This window comes from Lepidochelys kempii, chromosome 3 (genome assembly GCF_965140285.1).
Source record: "Lepidochelys kempii isolate rLepKem1 chromosome 3, rLepKem1.hap1, whole genome shotgun sequence".
In the NCBI taxonomy this organism is placed as follows: Eukaryota; Metazoa; Chordata; order Testudines; family Cheloniidae; genus Lepidochelys; species Lepidochelys kempii.
This window is the reverse complement of record NC_136382.1, coordinates 95426859-95446605: the sequence shown is the minus strand read 5'-3', so window position 1 is coordinate 95446605 and position 19747 is coordinate 95426859. Positions and strand designations below refer to the sequence as shown.

The 19747-nt window shown below is 39.7% G+C and overlaps 1 protein-coding gene across 1 annotated transcript in view; it reads left to right on the top strand.

The window, feature by feature from the left end:
- Positions 1-19747, top strand: part of TRDN (triadin) — a 260739-nt gene that overhangs the window by 140208 nt on the left and 100784 nt on the right. Inside the window, exons 17-20 of the mRNA XM_078852185.1 lie at positions 7577-7609; positions 7713-7760; positions 8614-8640; positions 17573-17620. Coding sequence (XP_078708311.1) covers positions 7577-7609; positions 7713-7760; positions 8614-8640; positions 17573-17620 — 156 coding nt within the window. The remainder of the gene's footprint in view (positions 1-7576; positions 7610-7712; positions 7761-8613; positions 8641-17572; positions 17621-19747) is intronic.

Sequence of the window (19747 nt, the reverse complement as noted above, 5' to 3'; positions counted from 1 at the left end):
GGATTTGATAGCTGCTTTCAACTACCTGAAAGGGGGTTCCAAAGAGGATGGCTCTAGACTGTTCTCAATGGTAGCAGATGACAGAACGAGGAGTAATGGTCTCAAGTTGCAGTGGGGGAGGTTTAGATTGGATATTAGGAAAAACTTTTTCACTAAGAGGGTGGTGAAACACTGGAATGCGTTACCTAGGGAGGTGGTAGAATCTCCTTCCTTAGAGGTTTTTAAGGTCAGGCTTGACAAAGCCCTGGCTGGGATGATTTAACTGGGAATTGGTCCTGCTTCGAGCAGGGGGTTGGACTAGATGACCTTCTGGGGTCCCTTCCAACCCTGATATTCTATGATTCTATGATTCTATTTACTACATTGGAAGTATTGTTGTGTTACTAACATTGGATTATGACATTCCTTCAAGAACAAGGCAGGGGGAGCAAGCTAACTGTTAAACAGAGAAGTCGCTATTCAGGCTTTTATCTTTGCTAGCCACAGTGATGAAAGGAGAACTATATCTAAACTAATTGATAGTTAAAAGGGAGTTTGATTTAAATGACTTAAAAATATTAATTAATCTTTAAATATTCATGGTAAATAGGCCCAATAGCCTGTGATGGGATGTTAGATGTGGTGGAATCTGCGTTACTACAGAGAATTCTTTCCTGGGTATCTGGCTGGTGAATCTTGCCCATATGCTCAGGGTTCAGCTGATCACCATATTTGGGGTCGGGAAGGAATTTTCCTCCAGGTCAGATTGGCAGAGGCTCTGGGGGGGTTTTCGCCTTCCTCTGTAGCATGGGGCACGGGTCACTTGCTGGGGGATTCTCTGCTCCTTGAAGTCTTTAAACCACGATTTGAGGACTTCAACAGCTCAGACATAGGTGAGAGGTTTTTCGCAGGAGTGGGTGGGTGAGATTCTGTGGCCTGCATTGTGCAGGAGGTCAGACTAGATGATCATAATGGTCCCTTCTGACCTTAATATCTATGAATCTGCTCTTTATGTGAGAGGCTTTTTAATGGGCTAGCCTAGTAGCTGACAAACTATAAAAGCACTGCAAATATTCACAATGAACTGTTGATTTGTAACGTTTTGGGGACCTGTTCAGCAAAACACTTAGGCACATGTTTAAGTGCATCCCTCTTCAGCAAAGCATTTAAGCATGTGTTAAGTATTTTGCTGAATCGGGGCCATAAGGAATACCTAATGTGTGACTGGCTTCTCAGGCAGTGCATCTGCTGTTAATGCTACCTTTGCTGAGCTTGTATTAAATTGAATAAGCAGTTTGCAGAGGAATAAATGGGTCCAATCCTGCCCTGTTAAGATCACTAGCAAAATTTCATTTGACATAAGTGGGAGCAGGAGCGGAAATGGGGTCAAAAGTGGCAGGGATGCAGGAGATTTTTCTATAAGAAATTACAGAATGCACATGGTGAATTTATTATGATCTCTAGTAACTGATAGACTTTTTTGAACCAGTTTATAGCAAATCTCATTTTGTGTGTGTGTGTGTGGGGGGGTGTATATCACTTGCTTTGTGACATTATTTAAACTTTACTTTCATCAGTTCATCATACTTCAGTGCTTTTTTAATATCAAATCCCTTACTTTTATATACTGAGAGTTTTGATTTTAAAGTTGAGCCCAATAACATGTCTAGCAAACAAGTTCTTTGCAATATAATGTGTAAAATCTATCATTTTCTCTTTCAAGGTGCCCACAAATAATGCACAGCATTTTGCTCTTACACAACAGTTCCTGCATCATCTTTGAATGCCCAAGTTGAGAGCATTAAATATTCAGAAATAGCTGCTGCTGACATGCTGTATTTCGTTGCACACACTAGAATGCTTCCAGCATTTTTTTGACTGTCAGAGCTGCACAGCTCTCCTGATGCTTTTTGTTGGTTTGGTAGTGTCCTTCATGTCTTTGCCCTTGCTGAGAAATTCTGTAGGAGATGTGTGCCCTGCTATGCAGCTACATAACCCTGTCTGCATATTTAACCATTAGGGGATCACGTACATGCCCTTTGAATCTAGTGTTCTGGAGCCAAGGAACCAAAGTATTAAAAAACTAGAACTGATCAGGAATTTTCCAACAAAACCTTTTTCATCAGAAAATGCAGTTTCATTGAAACCAAACCTATTCATGAAAGAGGGTGAGTTTTGATGACCATTAAACACTGGAACAGGTTATCTAGGGGGGTTGTGGAATCATCATCATTGTTTTTAAGAACAGATTAGACAAACATCTATCAAGCATGGTCCTGCCTCTGTGCAGAGGGATGGACTAGATGACCTCTTAAGGTCTCTTCCAGCCCCACTTTTCTGTGATTCAATAACTCTCCCAATTCTGTTTTGTTCTTTAATAAAGGTTGAAACTGAAACATAATGTTTTGAAATCATCAAAATATGAAAATAAAAATTGGATGATTGGCTCTCAATTTTTTGAGATTTTGACTTTTCATCTTGATTCAGGTTGGAGAAAAAAATTGATATCTTGAAAATTCTTATGGGACCGGAAAATGATTTCCCATCCAGCTCTAATAACAGTTTCTCCAGGGATCGGCAACCTTTGGCAAGCGGCCCATCAGGAAAATCTGCTGGTGGGCCGGGACAGTTTGTTTACCTGCAGCGTCCGCAGGGTCAGCCGATCGAGTTCACTCTGGCCACAGTTCACTGTGCCGGGCCAATGAGGGCCGCGGGAAGCAGCGGTCAACACATCCCTTGGCCCGCGCCACTTCCCACAGCCCCCATTGGCCTGGAATGGCGAACTGTGGCCAGTGGGAGCTGCGATCGACCGAACCTTTGGATGCTGCAGGTAAACAAACCAGAGGATTTCCCTGATGGGCCAAATGCCAAAGGTTGCCGATCCCTACTCAAATCCTTACTGTTCTTCATTCCTTCTCTTTCTGCTGGCCTGAGTGGTAAGCCCTCCCCTGTGAGGGTTTAATGCTAGGTTTCTTGTTACATTTGTTAATTTTCAAATGTATTTATTTCTGAAGCAGCTTTGATCATTAGTTTTTACGATTAATTGTTTTTCCTGTAGAATTGATAGTTAATCTGCTCATCGAGTCATCACATAGCAGATGATGTGCAGAAACCAGGATTTAAGAGGGACTTCCTTGTCCCACAGAAATCTCTATTTCAGATCAGTGTTTAAAGTGCGTGGGGACACTACTCAAGTGTAAAAGAGGTATGCTGCTTGTGCAGTGTTTACACCATCACCTGAAAGATTGTGTAGAATCTAAGCCTTCCTTGTAATAAATCCTGTATGAAAGGTTTTATAAGCCACATGGACTTAAGCAAAGCTGTGTTCCAGAAGACATTGTGGGTTCAAAACAGGTGGATACAGTGCTGGGAGATTTTTCTAAATCCAATAAATTGTCCCCAAGCCCATCAAGGCAGCAATGGAAATGATTGCATCTGAAGAGCTCTAAGTCAGATCCTCAAAGGGCTGGAAATACACCAGAAATCCCTCTGCAGCTCCTCCTAAAAAGAAAATGAAGGGGAAGCATAAACATCAGGAGAGATCTACTTCTGGTCAATGATCCTCTGGTCTATGAAGGAGTTATAGCAGATTTTTATCCTCAGTTGTGCCTCAGCATAGATGGTTTGTTTAAATTGTAAGGTCTTGAGGGTGATGAGATTTGCTTATGTCCTAGATGGCTGATTGCTTTGTTGTGCATTAAGAATTGACATCTTCTTCAACACTAAGTTTGTGACCCTGACTGGCTTTAGGGAAGGATCTGTCAATGGGTAGTTCCTTAGCTGTGACCCCATGTTGTTCCCCTATCAGACCTGAAGAATTAACAGAGTTTTCTCTAGAGCCATTTCTCCTTGTTTTCCAAACCTCTGCATAGGCTTCAGACCTATGGAAATTGGTGGGAAATTAGGAAGCAGAAGGTTCCTTTTGGGGAGTAGTCTGGTGTTGCTATTTCTGGTCTGGAGGCTTTAGGCCTATGCCGGATCAGTGAGGGAGCATTGTTCTTCTAAGAGTAAGAGGGGGCAAGTATAACACACACATCTTCTGGGTTTAGTGTTCTGTCCCATCTAGTGGCGATATATATATACATATACTGGCTGTAGGGCAGAATGTATATATATTAGGGCTGTCAAGCAATTTAAAAAATTAATCACAATTAATCGCATTGTTAAACAATAATAGAGTACCATTTATTTAAATATTTTTGGATGTTTTCTACATTTTCAAATATATTGATTTCAATAACAACACAGAATACAAAGTGTACAGTGGTCACTTTATATTTATTTTTATTACAAATATTTGCACTGTAAAAAACGAGAGAAATCGTATTTTTCAATTCATCTAATACAAGTACTGTAGTGCAATCTCTTTATCATGAAAATTGAACTTACAAATGTAGAATTATGTACAAAAAATAACTGCATTCAAAAATAAAACAACCCCTGGTTTGAGAATCCCTCATCTAGAGGTTGCAAAATGCTCCTCAAGTGACTGTTAGGACATGGATTTTGCAGAATCCCAGTCTTTGGCAAATGGACACTTTTCCTTACAAAATTCTGTCTTAGAGTTGACATAGAGTGATATGGGAAGAATCAGAAGGCATAGGTACTTGGCCTGCCATTTGAGGTAACTGACCTTGTCCACTCAAGAACTGATGAGACCTCAGAGAAGTTGAAGGTGCCCAGATTACCAGATCTTCTCTAGATTTAAGACGGCCTTTTTTTTTTTTTTGAGCAGAAACATTCATGTTTCTGATATCAGATGGATCAGTATTAGCTTTTTTCTTGGGGCAGTGTGGGTCGGGGGGAGGGTTTCCATTTCATTGAGAGATTCAAATCCAGTCATCCTGGTAAACCTTACAGAGACGAGCAGGACAGCAGCTTTGAGCAGGGGATTGGACTAGATGACCTCACAAGGTCTCTTCCAACCCTAATATTCTTTGATTCTATGATGTAGACCAGACCAGATGTGTGGCCATCATTTCCTGAACGCCAGGCAAAGCAGGAGTTGTGTAAGCTTGCCAAAGGACCTTGAAAGAAAGCTGTATTCCTCTGAAGAATATGTGCCGCAATTATTTGAGGCATGGCAGGAAATCTCTTCAGATTAATGAATTCTGGAGATTGCCAATCATAGGCATGTGTTTCCAGTCTGAGGATATGCAAAAACGCATTCTTCCTTCTCCATCTCTTTTCAGCGATCATTCTGAAGAGAAATTGCTATGAATGAACGTCAGCTTTCATTTACAAACAGGGAGCTATAAAGCTGGTGCCAAACCCTTAGTAGGGGAGGCGGTTCCCCCCCTCCCCCGAGTTTCTTATTTCAGAGAACAAAGGAATCCGCATCCTATATTCATGATCTTTAGAAATTGAAGAAATATGGGGTAACAAATACTTGTAATGAACCTCTCTATAACTTGAACAAGCCAACAGGAAAATTGCAGGCAAACAAACAAAAAGATTCAACGCTATTAGCTTCCCCAACCTAAGGATTTGCAGTGTTTGACTGCACAGGATTGACAGTTCTGTGTTTTACTGACTGTAACATAGGATTTATTAAAATCCTTGTATCAGAAATTGAGTATTCTAGTACAGAAAACGGTTTCCCCTTAACTGTAATGAATATAGCCTAATGACATGGATTATCGTATAATTTATACTATAGAACAGTGAACACAGTGGAGATGATAGGCAATTTCATAGAAATTCAACTTTCTCACTGGTTTGGCATGAATTTCACTTATTCACACTACTGCTTTAAGATTAGAATACTTTATCTGAATTAAATGAAAGGCATACATGTCACGAGAGAACGACAAAGAATAAAAATGGAAACATGTGACTGTTCCAAGGCTAGCAGGTGAGAGAAGGTCACGGTTTCAGAATTACCTTGCTGCTGGTGAAGATCTAAGGCACGTTGCAGGACTATGCCAGCTTCAATGTTTTGCAGCACCACTAGCAGATTAGGGAATGGAGCAGCATAAAAAATAACCTCAGAGATTCTCTTCTGTCCCACATCTGCCCAGTGAGCGCATCACTACCAGCAAAACAAAAAAATGCATTTAGGTGTTTCATGAACAATTAATAAATATTTTACTGGCTTTCACAAAGGCAAAAAATGTTTTAGTGAAAACTTCAGTGTGTGTAGAATATGGTGAAATTTCAGAATTGAGCGAATCTTGAAAAAAATCTCAATTGCACATATAATAGAATATTTATTTGTTCTCAGCCACAGGCTGTGTCCTGGATGAAGGTATTTTGGCCTGGTTGATAAATTAATAAATTCTTATGAATACATGCACAACTCTCACTGTTAAAAATCTTACAAGTGCTATAACAAATGTCTAACATGTATATTGTACAATAGGACAAAATCCTCTGTTCTGTCAGATTGACCATTAATTAATAGAAGAAAATTCTTCTAAATTAGTAAAAGTGGCATGAGTCATAAAGGCAAGATCCAGATCTGAAATTTCTCAAAGCTTGTGGTTGTTGGGATCTAAGGTTTTGGTGTACCACATTATAACAGTACAGTAGAAGTGAGTCAGCCATAAATTCAGATTCTGATCCAAACTTCCTAACTAATTTTGTTAATTATTGAATAAAAACTTCCCTGTGGAAAGTTGCAGATATTTGTAAACTGGATTTCATGTTTCTGGAAGAACCTTGTTGAATTTGCTTAATGAAAATGAAATTTTAGGTCTCACAAAAATGCTTAAAGTGAAAGTTGGTAGTGTCACACAACTTCTGCCCCTGTTTCCCTTGTCTAAGGGTTGGGAGACTGTGAGAAAACAGGAAGCAGTCAGATGCCCCTGGAGTCAAAGAAACCATAATTAGATATCCTTCAGTTTCAGAGAAGCAAGCATAGGTGGGGAAAAAAAGTTTTACAAAATGTGTTTATATATAATATATATAAATGAACTCTGGAGCAGCACTTATGCTACATAAAACATGAGTGTGCTGCAATGTTGCAGATGTTACTGAGATGACTGGTTAAATCAGCCAAAGTAACTGTCTTCCAGTCTCCATTCTTCCTTTTTCCTTCCTCCCCTCCAGCCCCACATACAAAAAAAAAAGAAAGAAAGAAAAGAAAAAAGAGAGAGTTTGGTTTGTTTATGTCTTGTGATAATATATTTACTTTATTTGCAAGCAGCATTAACTCATCCCTTTTCTTATTTGTTACGAATTTTAGTCAATGATAATATGGAATGTACCATTTCAAATAGACATTTCCATCTCTTTCCCCTCTCCCTGGTTGGTTATGCCCCATGGCCTTGAATCTTTGCGAAGTGGCTATAAGTGGTCCTGAAGAGGAGGTTGTGGGAGTGGTGTTCTGGGAAAATCTCAGGGTGGAAAAGGTTGGGAACCACATCTTAGATTATCAAATAACACAGAATAAGTCTAAACATGTTTTCTCTTTAATTGCTGTTAACATTTCCTTTCATTACCTAACAATATGACTGTGGAATTATCTTTTAGCTATCCGGTATTAGCATTTAATCTGACTCCATTAGTCACTGCATGAAAAATACTTTTTAGGAGGAGTAAATGTAACAGCAGTACCAAAAGTAGAGCCAAAATATTTTTCTTTTTTAATTTTCAGAATCACCCAAGAAGGAAAAGCTGGTGGAAACTGGTAAATGGCTCCCATTTTTTAGTCTTATTTTTCATCTGAGCTACTGAATGTTTTAGTGGCAACTCCCACATTGTAATAACCAACCTTTTCTCATTTGTTCCAGCCAAACCATCGAAGAAGGAAATACATGTAGTACCTCTAAAAGTACCTGGTAAAACCTGTAAAAGTCTATGTTAGACTCATTTCCTTAATTTAAACTTAAACCTAAATGAATTCAAGTCACCATTAGGGGAAGGGATGGGAACTGCACTGTGCTAGAAGAGAACAGATTTGCCAGCTTACTCAAATGTATTAGAATGGCTATGGAGCATGATAACCTAGTCATTCTGTTGTACTTGAGAGCCAATTACGTGTAGCTAAGCAGGACACCATTATTCTTTTGAATGTTAGATTTTGATTTCAGCTTCCTCACTTTTTTTTCCTCCAAGGGAGGAAGGAAGTCTGGCTCTGGGATTCAAATAAATTGAGTCTGGAAGAAGAAACAGTGTGTCAGGGCTTCCCCCCCACCCCCTCCTTCAAAAACCAAATCAAATTATGATATTTTGATCAATGATGCTTTAGAAAGAAATACTATCCAATAATTAAATATCAAACACTGGCACATAAATTAGATATTTATGATTGAAATATTTATGATTGAAATAGATTGAAATATGTGATATTTTCAATACTACTTTTGTATCTAGACTTCATTGTGTGTGTCAGTATTAGAATGCCAGACTTACTGAGGTGCCAGACTTATTGAGATGTCTGTGAATTGTCTGAATTGTTTCTTCCCTTTCCTGTGTGTATGCTATATGCACATTCTAAAGCGAGTTTTCCATGCACAGTGTACATGCTTGCTGAAATAAGTGGAATTTTTCAAGCTCCATATATACCTTACTGGCTAGCCTTGCTTTCTGTAGATTTTAACCAGGTACAACGAGAATGTCTTAACAAGGGACAAATGTTGTTTGTACATATTGTAAAGTCTGTTTCTTAGAATATATTCATTTATTTTACAGCATCTGCGGAAAGTCATAAGGTAAAAGGTAAGTGACTGCATGTGTTTTTAAAATAAAAATGGAAGAATGTGTATTTATATTGTTATTAATACAAAAGTACTGCATCACTGTCATTAGAAATATATAAAGATTTGACTTCATTAGAGCCATATGGATTTTTTTTTAAAGAATAGCAATGTCTCGACTTTCTCCACCTAACAAGCTGCTCCAAGAGCCAGTTGTCTTTTCCCTGAAGACTCCATAGAGTTCCAGGTGGCGGATTCCTAAGTCTTTCAGATTCAGGAGCTATTGCCTACCCAGCCTAAATCCATAAAGGGCTAGATCCACAAAGGGACTTAAGCACCTAAAGCCCAATGTCTAAGTTCCTTTGTGAATCTGGGTCAAGGATCTTAAGGAGTGCAGGAAGTGGCTCCACCCAACTCCTTACATAGACACAAGATATTGTAAAAAGAAAAGGAGTACTTGTGGCACCTTAGAGACTAACCAATTTATTAGAGCATAAGCTTTCGTGAGCTACAGCTCACTTCCTCAGATGCAGTGAGCTGTAGCTCACGAAAGCTTATGCTCTAATAAATTGGTTAGTCTCTAAGGTGCCACAAGTACTCCTTTTCTTTTTGCGAATACAGACTAACACGGCTGTTACTCTGAAACAAGATATTGTGAGAAGGGAAACACTTCTCTAATTTTCCTGCCCACTTTTTGCATGACCTATTGACTATATGGTTGTTTTCTTTACAGAGTGGGACAAGGTTGTGTACAGAGCGAGAAAGGGGGCGTCCTATTTAGCAGCTTTGTCTTCCAATTATTATTATTGTTATCTCTGCATAAATACTGTTGATAGGTGGGTAAAAAAGGCTTAGATCCATTGGAGCTTTCTCTGTGGGTTTGCTCCTCTTAGCAAAACACAGCTGACAGGGAAGTATGAGGGGCCATAGAAACTTTAAGCACTATGTAAGTATGCTACAGTATTTCCATAAGCATGAAAAAAAATCACATCTGTACAGATTAAAAATAAAGCACAGATTTAAAGGTCCACTTTGAAGGATCTGAATCCAAAATTAAATAGTGTTTTGAACTTCTGTTTCTCTCTAGAGTCTATTTATAAGAATGCCACTTTGCATGTTTTTATCACCTTTATGCACTTTACAATTGGCAATCAATTAAAGAGCACAACACTCCTGAGAACTAAGTAGGTACTAGTAATCCTGTTTAGCAGATGGGAAAACTAATGCCCTGTGGATCAGATTCTGCTACACTTATTCATTTTGAATAGTATCATGCTTTACAGGGATAGTCCCACTGAAATGAACGGGACTATTTGTGAGAATAACTGCTCATTTATGCAAGTATGGGAGAGGGTGTCACATACTCGTGCTGCTGAGGTCACATAGCAAATCAGTGACAGAGAGGGGACTGGACCCCAGAACACCTGATTCCCAGTCCCTTGCTTTAGCCACTAGAGAACATTCCCTCAGTTAGAGCCCCAGCTGAAACCCTTATTCACAGTAAGTGGTAAATACTTGCATAGATAGTCTCACTGAACTCAACTGAATAGGGATACTCACTTCAGTGCTCTCCACTGTGAGGACATGTTGCAGAATCAGACTCTTTGTCAGTAATGTAAAGAAAATCAAAGCTGACAGAATTCTCTGTATCGGGCATATTTAACGTTTTTGGTTCAAAGGGTAAATTCTTAACGCTACTATAATTTTGCAGTTAAACAAAACAGAAACTAGACTAATTTAGACATTCTCTTTATGCCTCCAACAGCCAAACTAGAGAAACTAATGAAAACAAGTATGTTAAATAAAGCCTTTGCATTTTGGCAAATTCTAGAAAGCTGAAGTGAGAAATAAAGGTCATTTTGTAACTATGGGCAATCAAAAAAGCTGTTTTCCTCCTTGCTTGGAGCTGTTGAGCAAATGCTTTTTTATACATGATTATTGCTCCTGTGATACTGTATGTCATCTTTGGGAGGTCATTTTTATGTGAATCATGCCAACATCTTTGGGCCAGACCTGCCAGGTTCTGAACATCTTCAGCACCCATCAGCATCAATGGGAGTTGAAAGAGTGCAGCATCTGCACCTTGTGGGATTGGACACGAGGTTTTCTTCTGACGACTTTCAGAAAATGTTCTCTTGGACTCTTTGTGAAGTGCTGTAAGAACAGCTCATAGAATCATATCATATAGAATCTTAGAATCCTAAGACTGGAAGGGACTTTGAGAGGTTATCAAGTTCAGCCCCCTGCTTATGTCTTTCCTTTTCTTACTGGTTTCTTAATTTGGATTATATGGAAAGCTGATCAGCTGGCATCCAGAAAGAACACAGCTTTTGAAATAGCAGAGCTCTTGGTGCAGTACTTTCTTGTTCTAAACTGTGTTCCAAGTCTGGGTACAAAATCCTCCTGTGAACTCTGTGCTGCAAAATTAGACAATAACAGCTTGTCTGTTCACGAAAACTGCTTTTAACACTGAATTTGAAGAGGAGTGCTAATGTACGAGTGTCACTGAAACTAGATGACCACAGTGGTCATTTCTGGCTTTAAAAATCTATGCATCTATGAATTGTAGTGGAAGACACTTTCTACAGCAGATTCATGGCTCAGTGCTGAAAATATTATTGCCTGTTTTTTTTGTATTGTGTCCGTCACCAATATTTGTGTCATTTCTGCTATGAAAAGAGAAATCGATCAATCAAATAATTTAGTGAGACTCATACGTTAGTTTGATCCCAGCCATTGCACTTTTCAGTAGGTCTGAAAAATTAACATCTAGCTTGAGATGTGCATCTATACTGTTGGGTGAAAAAGCACAGTCCATACCAGTTACTAAACTTAACCAATTTAAAGCTTTAGTAAGAACATTTAGGACAATATATTACCATCTTGATCAAGCATAAATCTTAAATAAAGCAGATATGAGGATAGTATAATCATCAGTTACCGAGTTCTGGGTGCAGGTACGCTGTTTTTGTCATCAGCAGATCCATGCTGGTCCGAGCTGGTGTAAATCCTACCTTGCTCCACCCCTCTTTATTAAACACATCCTTTATACCTTGTTTCATAACATTACACAAGTGCAGGTTATGAAAACTACCTCATCTATAAACATTCTATTCTAAGCATATTTTCATATACACTAATCTGAAATCCTCTTAACTGATAATTTTTTACATATCCTCTTAAAACTATAATTCATACCTCCTTAACTATTTTTTTAGCCATTACTATCTTCCTTCTTATTCAGTCCAGCTGTATTTTCATTGCTTTCAATGACATATTCCATTATTTCTTAAAACAATTGTCTCATTCTTACTTATCTGCTTCTTATGGCCTTGGAATTGCTTGTTGGCTAATTCTGTTAGTAAATTTCTATTTTCCCGATTCAGTTTTACTAGGGAGGTCTTCATCTGCATTTGCTCCAACCCCTCAGACAGAGACAAACACCTTCAAGATCTCTATCAAGCATTCTTACAATTACAATACCCACCTGCTGAAGTGAAGAAACAGATTGACAGAGCCAGAAGAGTACCCAGAAGTCACCTACTACAGGACAGGCCCAACAAAGAAAATAACAGAACGCCACTAGCCATCACCTTCAGCCCCCAACTAAAACCTCTCCAACGCATCATCAAAGATCTACAACCAATCCTGAAGGACGACCCATCACTCTCACAGATCTTGGGAGACAGGCCAGTCCTTGCTTACAGACAGCCCCCCAACATGAAGCAAATACTCACCAGCAACCACACACCACACAACAGAACCACTAACCCAGGAACCTATCCTTGCAACAAAGCCCGTTGCCAACTGTGCCCACATATCTATTCAGGGGACACCATCATAGGGCCTAATCACATCAGCCACACTATCAGAGGCTCATTCACCTGCACATCTACCAATGTGATATATGCCATCATGTGCCAGCAATGCCCCTCTGCCATGTACATTGGTCAGACTGGACAGTCTCTACGTAAAAGAATAAATGGACACAAATCAGACATCAAGAATTATAACATTAAAAAACCAGTCAGAGAACACTTCAAGCTCTTTGGTCACTCGATTACAGACCTAAAAGTTGCAATTCTTCAACAAAAAAAACTTCAGAAACAGACTCCAACAAGAGACAGCTGTATTGGAATTAAATTGCAAACTGGATACAATTAACTTAGGCTTGAATAAAGACTGGGAGTGGATGTGTCATTACACAAAGTAAAACTATTTCCCCATGTTTATTTCCCACCTCCCCCACCCCGCACTGTTCCTCAGACATTCTTGTCAACTGCTGGAAATGGCCCACCTTGATTATCACTACAAAAGGTTCCCCCTCACCCCCCGCCACTCTCCTGCTGGTAATACTCACCTTAAGTGATCACTCTGGTTACAGTAAAAAGAAAAGGAGTACTAGTGGCACCTTACAGACTAACCAATTTATTTGAGCATAAGCTTTCGTGAGCTACAGCTCACTTCATCGGATGCAGCTGTAGCTCACGAAAGCTTATGCTCAAATAAATTGGTTAGTCTCTAAGGTGCCACTAGTACTCCTTTTCTTTTTGCGAATATAGACTAACACGGCTGCTACTCTGAAATCTGGTTACAGTGTGTATGGTAACACCCATTGTTTCATGTTCTCTGTGTATACAAATTTCCCCACTGTATTTTCCACTGAATGCATCCGATGAAGTGAGCTGTAGCTCACGAAAGCTTATGCTCAAATAAATTGGTTAGTCTCTAAAGTGCCAAAAAATTCCTTTTCTTTTTGTGAATACAGATTAACACGTCTGCTACTCTGAAACCTTTCATCTGGGTAGTAAGTTACACATTAGTCTGGTTTGTTTTGCTCTGTTATCTATCTACGCAGAGCAAGAAGCCACCCAGTTGATAGGACACAAACGGACCTTCTGGTTTCTTACAAGACACGTAGAGAAGGTAGAAAAGTCCTCTTTTACATTTTCTTTGTTGTGGTCAGTTAGCAATCTATATTAGATTAAATTAGCCAAAATCCACCCTGGGATAAATCTATAAATTTCAGTGGAGTTTCACTTATTAACACTTAGTATGAATTTAATCCTAATTCTGAAACCCCCACGTGGTTTGTTTCATAATGAAAAGACTGTAATGATTAAAATATTGCTACTGTTTCCTTCACTGCTCAGCAAGACTCAAAGGTGGAATTCTTTTGTATCGTATGCCCCAAATCTTTGTATTGTGGGCTAAATTCCTTTAGGCTGAAGTAGATACACCTTAAACTAGGACTAAATATGGCCCTTGCCTTTCATACCTATTTATTTGCCCCTTGCTGCTCTTCATCCGCTTACTTAGCATTTTCCCATTGTGAAAACAGTTCAGGCTTAGCATCTATCAGGATGCAGTTTGGCTACCAAACTCAGTAACTGCTGCCGAAGCCTGAAAATTCTGAAGCATGTTCAGTGAGGGGAACAATCATGATGTGATTACGAGGGGACTTTTTGTTTTAACTCTCTTCTTCAGTAATTGAAAAGAGTTCCTCTGGACTCTCTCCAGTTCAGGAGATTAAGAACAGCTATACTGGGTCAGACCAATGTCAGTCTAGCTCACTATCCTGTCCAGCATGTGGCTGGAGCCAAATGCTTGAGAGGGAATGACTAGAACAGGGGAATTATCGAGTGATCCATTCCCTGTTGTCCAGTCCCAGCTTCTGAAAGTCAGAGGTTTTGTGACTTCCAGAACTGGGGTTGTGTCCCCGACCATTTTGGTGAGTTCATGTCCTCCATGAACTTATTTAATTCTTTGTTGAACCAGTTACACTTTTGGCCTTCACAACATCACCCAGCAATGAGATCCACAGGTTGACTGTGTGTTGTGTGAAGAACTTCTCCCTTATAGTTATCGTAAACCTGCTGCCTGTTAACTTCGTTGGGTGACTCATAGTTCTTGTGTTATGTGAAGGGGTAAACAACACATCCTTATTCACTTTTTTCATACCATTCATGATGTTATAGACTTCTATCATATTCCCCCTTAGTTGTCTCTTTTCTAAGATGGGAACAACACAAATGATAAAAGGATTAGAAAACTTGACCTATGAAGAAAGGTTCAAAAACCTGGGCATATTTAGTCTTTACTATTTTAGTATCTTTCTGGTGAGTTATCAGAGGGAGACTGGTCTATCTAACTTTGATACCTGGTAGGATACCTAGTAGAATACTGGAACAAATTAATAAATAATGGTTTGTAATAATAGGATAATAGGTTATAAGGAATAGCCAACATGGATTTGTCATGCACAACTCATGCCAAACCAACATAATTTCCTTCTTTGACAGGGTTACTGGCCTAGAGGATAGCAGGGAGGCTGAAGGGATGATAGATCTTGATTTTAGCAAGGCTTTTGGCACAGGCCCAACATGAAATTCTCATAAGCAAATGAGGGAAATGTGGGCTAGATGAAATTACTGTGAGGTAGATGCACAACTCAAAGAGAAGTTACTGATTGTTTGCTCTCAGACTGGGAGGGTGTATCCAGAGGGGTCACACTGAGGTCAGACCTGGGACAAGTACTAGTCAATATTTTCATTAATGACTTTGATAATGGGGTGGAGAGTTTGCTCATCAAATTTGCAGTTGAGACCAAACTGTGAGGAGAGGACAGAATTAGAATTCAAAATGCCCTTGACAAATTAGAGAATTGGTCTGAAATCAACAAGTTGGAATACAATAAAGACAGGTGCAAAGTACTGCACTTAGGAGGGAGAAAAACCAAATGTGCAACTAAAAATAGGGAATATTGGTGGTAGTACTGCTGAAAACAGTCTGGGGTTAGAATGGATCACAAATTGAATATAAGCCAACAATATGATTTGGTTGCAAAAAAGGCTAATATAATTTTGAGGTATATTAACAGGAGCGTCCTATGTAAGACACGGGAGGTAATTGTCTCACTCTACTCAGCACTGGTGAGGCCTCAGCTGGAGTACTGCATTCAGTTCTGGGCACCATACTTTAGGAAAGATATGGACAAATTGGAGAGTCCAGAGGAGAGCAACACATATTATAAAAAACTTCACCTATGAGGAACTGGGCACATTTTGTTTTGAGATCATAAGACTGGTGGGGGGGAATGATAATGGTCTTCAAATACTGTTATAAAGAGGATGGTGATCAGTTGTTCTCCATATCTAGTGAAGGTAGGACAGGAAGAAATGGGTTTAATATGTAGCAAGGGAGATTTAGGTTAGATGTTAAGAAAAGCTTTCTAACTATTAAGGCAGTTCAGCTTTGCTTCCAAGAGAGGTGGGATTCCTGTCATTGGAGGTTTTCAAGAACACGTTGGACAAACACCTGTCAGGGATGGTCTAGATTTACTTGGTCCTGCCACAGACCAGGGTGTCCCTTCCAGCCCTACATTTCTATTATTCTAGACATGTCTGATCTTGATCTGAATATAACACGTTTTTATAAAAATTCTGTTATAATCAAACCAAAATGAATGTAGCAAACCTAGGGAATTTTATGCAACACTACGCTCTGAGCATCAGTAATGTCAGTGTCTGTCAAGTCATTTACCTATCTTAGAGTTTTATACAGCTGCCCATCATTGTAGTATCTGGGCATCTTCCAAATAAAATCTATAGAAATGGCAATATCTGTAGTAGGTTTCATGACGTCTCTGTCACCCTCCCTTTTTGTGGTCAAAACTCTGCTTGGATTACAGGGGTGTTTTGACATTTTACATTTTTAGTTTACTTTTTAAAAATTGATTTTGTTTTGATTTTTATTTGGGGCGAGATGGCGGGGGATTTAGGAGGCAGGAGGTGACTGAGAATACTTTGTTCCCAGATGTCACATGCTTTGACGTGGGCTTAGTGATCTGCACTGTCCCTGAGGAGTGCAGCCATGTTGGTGTTTCATATATCAAAATATCTCCATACCTTTAGTGGAATGTTTACATGGATTTCTTACATTCAGTGGAACACATTTAATTTCAGCATGAACTTTGTCTATGTTCTGGAATAAAAAATGTGCTTTATACCCATTTAGTATAGAAATGACAATGCAGCGGCTTTGAAAATTAATTAGCTCTGAGTGATACTTGGTAATTTTGAAGAGATTTCCCAGTGGGCAAAGAATCTTAAAGTGAAAATTATGACAGAGTAGGGAAGTTTATTACTGTTTTTGCTTTTAAGCTTTGTTGTTCAGTGATGGAGAAAAGCTAGTCTCCTAACCCAAGACAGGTCCAAACCAAACCCCTTGAGTCTAGATACCACCAAATCTTTTTTGCAGGGTGGGGACAGAATGTGGGGAAGTGGGGAAGTAAGGTTTGGCATCTGGATCAAATTTCATGATTGACCTCTATTATTTTAATGGACTTAGCCAAAACCTTCAATCCAAACGCCCTCAAATGTTGGGAGCCTGGAAATCTGGATCCGAGTTTTGCAAGTCAGGCTCATCTTTTTCTTAACACTTGAAAAGTTCTGGCACTTGCTATTCAGTTCCTTTAGGATTTATCTGACAAGGTATCAAAAGGTCAAAAGTTTCTTCTGCATAGATTTATAATGTTTTTGAGGAAACTTAAACTTGTGTCTAGCCTGTTATATGCCTGCTGAGTGAATTGAGTTAGTCAAGTCCATTTATTTTCAGTAGATGTATTTTACTATCAACTTCTTGGTTCTCAGGCCTTCATGTGCAGATTATATAGGTTAGAATGACTTCATCTATATTTTTTTTCATTTGTATGCTTTCTCATCATTTTCTTCTCTTTGCCATGTATTTCCCCTGATTCGATAAATGAAAGATTATCAGAAAGATTGTTTTCATTAACAGAAGCACTTTATATTGCAGTATATTCTACAGCTAGTTTTACTGTCCTTTGCTATTTTAGTCTTGCTCATAGCAAATGCTGTTTTGGGTTGCTGTCTGGTATCTTTGAAATATTTCTGCAGACTGTTTTTCATTCCATTATTGTTCTGAATTTTCAGAAACTGGACAAGCCAAAGAGGAAGTTGTTGCGGTTTCAGCTAAGAAAGGTAAATGTAGTTTGGAGAAAACAAGCATGCTTAAAAATTCATTTGGTCCTTATCATAGTAGTTTTGTGACTATATGTTCATTTTGAAATTCATTTAGTACCAGATTCCACTGCTCTTGTTCACAGCGAGTGGTACCTTACAATCCTGCTAAACGAGTAAAGCACATAAGCACAGGGCTGGCCTTACCATGAGGCAAACTGAGGCAGCCGCCTCAGGTGCCAGACTGTGCGGGGCGCCATAGGACCCAGAGTGTAGAAAATTGTGTCTGCTGCTGGTGCATATGCATTCTCTCTGCTCTAGATGCACAGAGATGGTGGAGTGCTGTGCTGGAGGAAGGAAGGCACAAGAGACAGGCAGGAGAAAAGGTGAGAGGGAATAACAGAAAGCAGCAGGAGCTGCAGGGAGAGAGAGGAGGAGGATCCTTTTATGTACCTCTCTAGCACCCCCAGGAGCCTGGACTGATTAACACCAGCTTCTCAGGGAGCTTCCTGTTTCCTGCTGCTTCCCTGAACCCACTTGAGGAGAACAGGCAGTCAACTGAAGTAGTAGGAGCCAGTTAGGCCCTTAAGATGCTGATATCTTCCCTCACTCAGGCCCTGCTACCAGCCTGCTTATTTGTCCCCTTTAATTGAGTGTTGAGAGCCACTATAGCTGGCACAGAACAGCAGTCATGAGTGAAAGAAGAAAACGCTCCTCTGGGGCAGCATTCAGAAAATGAAAGCAAGCAAAGGAAGCTTTTCTATCTAAGCAGGAAGGAGCTGTCCTGAGACACATAGACACAAATGTTCACGGTGAGCCTTCTGGCCCTAGTGAGGATGTGAGTGGTGAGGAGATGCCTGATCTTCCAGTTAGTCAGAGTGCAGGTGACCTGGCAGCTACTGCACCATCCATATCCCCATCTCAAATGTATGTAACCTGAAGAAAAGTGTAGATCAGAGAAGAGTGTGGTGGAGGCGCAAGAAACAGCTGCTGCTGAGTTTAGTTCCTTAAGTCTAGATGACCCTAGACTGTGGACCCACTTGAGCAGTAGCCTGAGGGACTTCTTTGTACTGCATAGGCCTAGCAAGTGAAAAACTTCATGTTCCCCAAAGACCATGAAAATAGAAGTTTCCATCCAACACGTTACTGGCGTGAAATCCCCAATGGTGACAAAGCGGAGAGGCCATGGCTTATGTACTCAAAAACCCAGAATGCTGCATACTGTTTTTGTTGCAAACTCTTCCAGTCTAATGTTCCAGCCACATTGGGTTCTACAGGAACAAAAGGACTGGAAAAATCTGGCTAGAAATCTGGCATGCCATGAGAAGGCAGCAAATTACCAGACAGCATTCTATAGGTGGAAAGAGCTTGAGATGAGACTAAGGTTAAAGGCCACCATAGATGATCAGCCTCGAGAGAAGATTGCAACAGAGTCTCTTTACTGGCAAAATGTTCTGAAAAGGCTCATTGCCATTGTGAGAATGCTTGCTACCCAAAACCTAGCACTGTGTGGCACTTCAGATCAGCTGTATGTGCCAAACAATGGAAACTTCCTTCAAATTGTGGAGCTGATGGCTGAGTTTGATGCTGTACTCCAGGAGCGTCTAAGAAAAGTCACCACCCAAGAAACGTACACACACCACTATCTTGGAAAAACAATTCAAAATGAGATCATACAGTTACTGGCAACAAAAGTCAAACAGAAGATTGTGGCAGAGCTGAAGTCAGAAAGATATTACTCTGTTATTCTGGACTGCACACCTGACATCAGCCATATGGAACAAATGACTTTAATGGTGCATTTTGTAACAACAACAGAACCTAGTGAAATGTCCCTGTAATGGTGACTGTCAGAGAGCATTTTCTAGAATTTATTGACATTGATGATACTACAGGAGCTGGTATGACAAATGTGCTTCTTAAAAAGCTGGAAGATACGGGAATTGTGATAGCTGACATGAGAGGTCAGGGTTACGATAATGGTGCCAACATGAGAGGAAAGAGCAGAGGAATACAGACACGGATCCGAGAGTTAAATCCTTGAGCTTTTTTTGTGCCATGCAGTTCTCATTCATTGAACTTGGTGGTCAGTGATGCAGCATCAGCTTCTAGTGAGGCTGCTGAATTTTTTAGTGTAATTCAAAGCAT